The 6,000-nt window shown below is 48.1% G+C and overlaps 1 protein-coding gene across 1 annotated transcript; it reads left to right on the plus strand.

The window, feature by feature from the left end:
* Positions 1-1,856: 1,856 nt before the first annotated feature.
* LOC114203873 (lysozyme-like protein 6) lies at positions 1,857-5,628 on the plus strand. Its single transcript, XM_028097156.2, has 4 exons — positions 1,857-1,995; positions 2,907-3,065; positions 3,795-3,873; positions 5,559-5,628. The coding sequence occupies exons 1-4, from the start codon at positions 1,857-1,859 to the stop codon at positions 5,626-5,628; spliced, it is 447 nt and encodes a 148-aa protein (XP_027952957.2).
* The last annotated feature ends 372 nt before the right edge of the window (positions 5,629-6,000 follow it).

Below are 6,000 nucleotides of genomic sequence, written 5' to 3' on the forward strand. Positions count from 1 at the left end.
ACAGCCAAAATGTCTGGCAGTTCCTCCAAAGTTTAAGATTTATTTATTTATTTATTTATTTATTTACTGGAGGGGTGGAGGGGTGGAGGGAGAGAGGATCTCAAGCAGACTCCCGGCTGAGCGTGGAGCCCAGCCCTGGGCTCCATCCCACGACCCTGAGATCATGACCTGAGCCAAAATCAAGAGTCGGATGCTCAACTGACTGAGCCACCCAGGCTCCCCAGTTCCTCCAAAGTTTCAACCTTAAGTTACTCTATGACTCAGCAATTCCACTCCTCGGTACATGCCCAAAGAAATGAAAACATTTGTCCACATAAAACTTTCACGTGAATGTTCATAGCACCGTCATTCATAATAGCCCCAAAGTAGAAACAACCCACACGTCTATAAAATGGTAAGTATAGAAACAGACTGTGGTCTATCCACACAATGGAATATTATTCAGCCATAATGAGATCCTGATACATGCTACATCATGAATAAATCTTGAAAACATTGTTAAGTGAAAGAAGCCAGACACAAAGGCCTCATAGTCTATGACTCTATTTATGTGAAATATCCAGAAGAGGCAAATATAGTCTATAGAGACAGAAAGTAGATTTGCGGCAGGAGGGAAGTGGCACAGGGAGTGACTGCTAACAGGTATGGGGTTTCTCCTTGGGCTGATGAAAATGTTTTACAATTGACTGTGGTGATAGTTGTAAAGCTCCGCAAACACACTAAAGAACTACTGAATTGTACACTTTAAGTGAAGTGATGGTATGGCATAGTGAATTGTGTATTGTGAATTTTATCTCAACAAAGCTGTTACCAAAAATAATGTTCCAGATTTGGCCAGTGGGTGCCCCTTGGAGCTGATTCTCTTGTCCCCTTGACACGCTCCGATCCATATTTTGAGTGTTGCCTTACTTTGCAGCACAAGATAATCCAGACTTACCTCATGCCCTTTCCTACTCCAGCGTAGGAATTAACCTTTCCCCCGGAAGTCCTGCTTCCTGTTTGGGGGAAATGCAAAATCAAGATCGTATTTCCTTTAATCATCATGACAGCCCTATTAAGTAGGTATTAGAGTATCTTCCTTTTACAAATAGGGCCCAGAGAGACCCAAGTAAATTGTTCAAGGTCACACAGCAGCCCTGTCTGAAAGTAGGCAATGTGAAGCCAGAGCCCTTGCTCCTCACTCCTCCCCCTGCACAGAGAGCGTGAAGGCGAAGGTTATTTCTTCAGTGAGGTCACTTTTACTTGCTTTATGATATGCACCTTTGCGTGGAAATGAAAGCGTAGAACCCATAAACAGCTTCCTAGGACTTGCACAAGGCAGGGTATGCCCTTGGGAAAAAGTCATGTGTCGTGTATCTGGGGGTGTGGGGTTGGGGGGAGTTCGCCATCCGGTGTCCTGGCCCTTCCTCTGCAAGCATATGCTAAAATCCACACACACAAACACCAGTGAAGTACAGTTCTCATTAACCTCCTTTGCCATCCCCTCCCCCCACACCGTACCCAAATACTGCCCACAGCTAGGTGCCCATTACAAGAGTGAGAGTAGCTAAAAGGAGTGAAGATCTATAGATGGAAGGGGATCAGCCTTGGTTTTTCAATGTTGACACCGGGCAATGTGTACATGAAGATTCATGATAGTCTTCTCTCTTATTTTGTAAATATTTAAAGGTTTCTGTAATAAACGAGTATACAATAATAAATAAGAGGAAAGAGAAATAGTCAGGTGGGCAGCTGTGTGTGAGCGAGGACATATGGCTTCTCTCTCCAGATTCCTCAGGCGCTCAGAAAAGACCGGCGGGACATCTGGGAGAGCCTCAGAACCACGGACCCTCGATAGCACCTTCTCCCCTCCGAACATGACGGGGACACTACTCATGTCCTTGGTCAGCTGCCTCATTGCCATAAGTCAGGCCAGCCTCATCAATCGCTGTGACTTGGCCAGGGTGCTGCACAAGGAGGACTTGGATGGGTTTGAGGGCTACTCCCTCAATGACTGTGAGTGCTGCTTCACACACTCCCCCTCCCCCATTTCTCCTCCTCCTCTGGTCATGCCCTAGGTGGCCATCTTTCTCCCTGTCATTCATTTTTCAAAGCCAAGTTCAAAAAGGAGCCCTCCCCAAGAAGCCCTTCCCAACATTCCAGATTCAGTCCACAATTATTCGCTGAGCATTTATCATGTACCGGGAACTATTTTCGGTGCTGGGGATGGAGACATCAACAAAGCCCCTTCCTCCATAGTGTTCACATTCTAGGGGGAGAGGCAGACAAGACGCAAACACACAACTATATATGAAGTACTTCCAGTAGTGATAAAGGTTATGCAGAAGAAGAAAGCCGGGGCCGTGATAGGTGATGTTGTCCTAGAAGGGGAAGTCGAGGAGGTGACATTGAGTGGCACTGGTCACCCAGGGTCTGGGGAAGAGTGCTCCAGGCAGAGGGAGCAGACAGTGCAAAGGCTTCATCCTCCTCCATGGTAGGAATAACTCCCTTTTGCCCAGAATTTGTGCACACCGGCCTTGTGCTGTCTTATTTCTCCTTTTATCTTGTTTTGTGGCTTTTTAAGGTAGGTATCTTCATTCTCCTACTATAGGCCCCTTGAAGGCAACATCTACATTTGACCCAGCTAAGTGTCCCGCACTTGGCTTTGCACAGTTCCTGACACACCGTAGGTGATCATTAAGTGCAGGAAGCATGGATGGACAGATAGGTGATGAGTGGTTGTAGTGAGGGGCGGGTGGGTGGGACGAAGGGTGCGGGGAGAAGCACATGGGTGTTTCTAGCCCACTTGCCCCATCCAGCCTCTTAGGCCTTGTTCCTTTCTTCTGCTTCCTGATCTCCCTCTCTCCTCCATCCCACTCCTCCCTCAACTCGGCACCCCCTGAAAACCCTCTGCTCCCTGTTCAAAGGGCTGTGTCTGGCTTTTGTGGAAAGCAAATTCAACATATCAAAGGTAAATGAAAACGCAGACGGCAGGTTTGACTACGGAAACTTCCAGATCAACAGCCACTCCTGGTGCAATGATTACCAAAGTCACTCACAGAACATCTGCCATGAGGACTGTCAAGGTCTGGCCAGGGCCCCAGGGTGGGAGAGGTGAGAGGGAGGACCAGGCTCTACTCACAGGACTTCTCTTCCCTCTCAAAGCCTGGGAATATCCCCGGAGGGACAGCCCCAGGAGTCCATTTCACCCAGCTTTTCATGCAATGGAAATTATTTTGATGCCCATGTTACAGATGAGCAAACTGAGGCTCATAGAACCAGTGCTGAATGCCAGGCTGGTGGCCCTGAAGGCTCAGCTCTAACCATCTAACCACTAACTTTGGCTAATGATCTGATTAAAGGCCAAGTGCAAACTCCCCACCTCAAAGCCACTCCAGGAGGCTCCATAGGTCAATGACTTGGACCTTCTCCCCTTCCTTCATACTCTGATTAATATCCCTGGACTCTTCACCCGAAGAGCCTTTCTCATCAGCCAAGATTACCTGGGTCTCTGTGCTCCTGTTTTGACATTTCCTTTCCCTAGAAATCCTCAAATGTGGGCTGAACCACCATCTACCCTAGTTAGGAAGTAAGATGATAAACAGTCGTCCTGCCCCCCTGCCCTCACCCCCAACACCCCCGACCGCCATTGTAGGGATGTCTAAATGGTCCTCTGGAAGGGAGGTCCTCTTGCTTAATCTGGAAGTACTCAGCCCCTGGGTGGTGCGTGCCAGCGCAGGGTCAGCCCGTGTCTGCCTCAGTCTTTGGGATTGTCCTCTGTGTTCTCACAGGTACTCTCTCTCTCTCCCTTTCAGACCTACTGAGCCCCAATCTTCTCTCAACCATCAGCTGTGCAAAAAAGATTGTGTCCGGAGCAGGGGGGATGAAGAACTGGTAAGGAGGACACTGTGGGACTAAGTTAGTGGGCAGAGCCCCAGGAAGGATGTAGTGACAGAGAAAGGCACACTAGGCAAGGACTAGACCCTTTCATAGTCTAGAAAGATGTGGAAGAGTGGCAGGGCTTGGGACTCTGACTTACAAGACCTGGGATCTGGGTCTTTATCTGATGTATTAAAACTCTTTTGGGGGGCGCCTGGCTCAGTCAGTTAAGTGTCTGACTCCTGATTTTGGCTCAGGTCATGATCTCAGGGTCGTGGGATTGAGCCCTGCATCAGGCTACCCGCTCAGTGGGGAGTCTTCTTGGGATTCTCTCTCCCTCTCCCTCTGCTCCTCTCCTCATTCGTTCTTTCTCTCTCTCAAAAATAAATAAATCTTTTAAAAAATTTAAAAAAAGAAAATTCTTTTAGATGCGGTAACAGAGTAACTTGAGTTAGGTGAGGGAGGTGTATCCTGAGGGGACCAGGTGTCTCACTGAGCGGACACAGGTGCGGCTGGACTTCAGGAAGAGAGCGCAAGCAGAGCTGGAAACTGTCAGCAAGCTTTTCCTGGCAAGTTCCTGCTTCCTGGTGCATTTGTTTCACTACTTCCTTCATAGAGCAGCATTCTCTGCTCCACATTCCACAAGACTGACTAAGGCTGCCCCAAGTTGATGGGCTAATGTCCTAAGCGGCCACAGAGACTGCCCAGGCTCAGTCCCAGTCCAAGTGCCCGGGATAAAGAATCTGATTGGTTCAGCTTGGACCCAGTGTCCCTGCTTAGTTCAATCAGCTGGAGGCCTGGGAGGCCTGGGAGCAAGTAAGCTATACCATCACAGTTGCCACAGGGATCCCTCTCCCTGATTGGCAGCAAAATTCTTTTTTATTTCTAAGATTTTATTTATTTATTTGAGAGTGAGAGAGCGAGCACACAAGCGGGGGGGAGAAGGAGAGAGAAGAAGACTCTCTGCCGAGCAGGGACTCTGATTTGGGGCTCGGTGTGGGACTCGATCCCAGGACCCTGGGATCATGACCTGAGCCGAAGGCAGACATTTAACCAACTAAGCCACCCAGGCATCCGTGGCAGCAATATTTTCTGTAAACGGTGTATAGCTTCTCAGCTGAGCAGATAACCCAAAGCTGTCAGCTTACCAGTGGTGGACATTGGGACGGTTACTTCACTCTTCTGAATTTCAAACCGGTTATCTACAGGATGTAGTGAGAGAGGAAGGCACACTAGGCAAGGACTAGACCTTTCTAGTCCTCTCTAGGCGTCTGTGAGGATGGAGGAGTCACGTGCCTTGCCTACTCTAGAAATACCAAGCAGAGGGGACACTGATGACTATTAGGACTGACACTTCCTGGAGCGAGAGTCAATAGTTGCGCCTGAGATTGATTGATTGATTATTTATCTTTTTATTTACTTAGTAAATCTCAGCCTCGTAAAATGGTGATCTCCCACTTCAGAGGGAGATACGATTTGAAAATGTGGAAGCATACTGAATGGGGGAAGCGGACAAATACCAGAGATAAGGGAAATTTAAAGGAAGAATCAGAGGGGCCACAGGGGGACAGACCAGAAACCTAGGAATGAAGGAAGTTCTGAGCACTGCTCTGCCTAAGAGACTCACAAAGAGTTGGGCCATGTATGTGGAGAAGGAGCTTACTAAACGGTAAAGCAAGAACCAATCTTTCTCTCCGCAGGGTAGCGTGGAGGTTGCACTGTGCAGGCCGGCCCCTCTCCTACTGGATGACAGGATGCTTCTTGGGATGAGATGGGGGAAGGGCTGCTGTGGAGTCATTTCAGAGCTCCTCTTCTCATTCGGGAATCTTCATTTCCTCTTCCTCTTGCCTCCACTTTGTGTTATTTTCTTTCCTTCCCATTTACAAAGAAAACTGACCAGAGCCCCAGAAATAGATGGTTTTCTCAGGCTTCTTCCTTGCACCCATCTGGGCCTAGGCCTCTGGTTCCTGACTGTCATTGCAAACCAAGAAGACCACAGTGAAGAAGCTGTTATATTTTGGGAATTATTACAGCATTCCTTGTGCAAAGAATGTGTTGAGTTATTCATTTTTAATTCCAGATATATCTGAATACCTAATCTCGTAGGAGTGTGGTAGGTACTAGAAGAAGGAAAATAAACCA

Source organism: Eumetopias jubatus, unplaced genomic scaffold (assembly GCF_037043125.1).
Source record: "Eumetopias jubatus isolate StellerSeaLion01/CBP00866 unplaced genomic scaffold, mEumJub1_p1.0 scaffold_10, whole genome shotgun sequence".
Taxonomy (NCBI): domain Eukaryota; kingdom Metazoa; phylum Chordata; class Mammalia; order Carnivora; family Otariidae; genus Eumetopias; species Eumetopias jubatus.

Coding starts and splice junctions, on each gene's coding strand:
- LOC114203873 (XM_028097156.2), top strand. CDS start 1,857: ATGACGGGGACACTACTCATGTCCTTGGTCAGCTGCCTCATTGCCATA. Junction 3,066..3,794: donor CTGCCATGAGGACTGTCAAG/GTCTGGCCAGGG, acceptor TCTCCCTTTCAG/ACCTACTGAGCCCCAATCTT. Junction 3,874..5,558: donor GCAGGGGGGATGAAGAACTG/GTAAGGAGGACA, acceptor TTCTCTCCGCAG/GGTAGCGTGGAGGTTGCACT.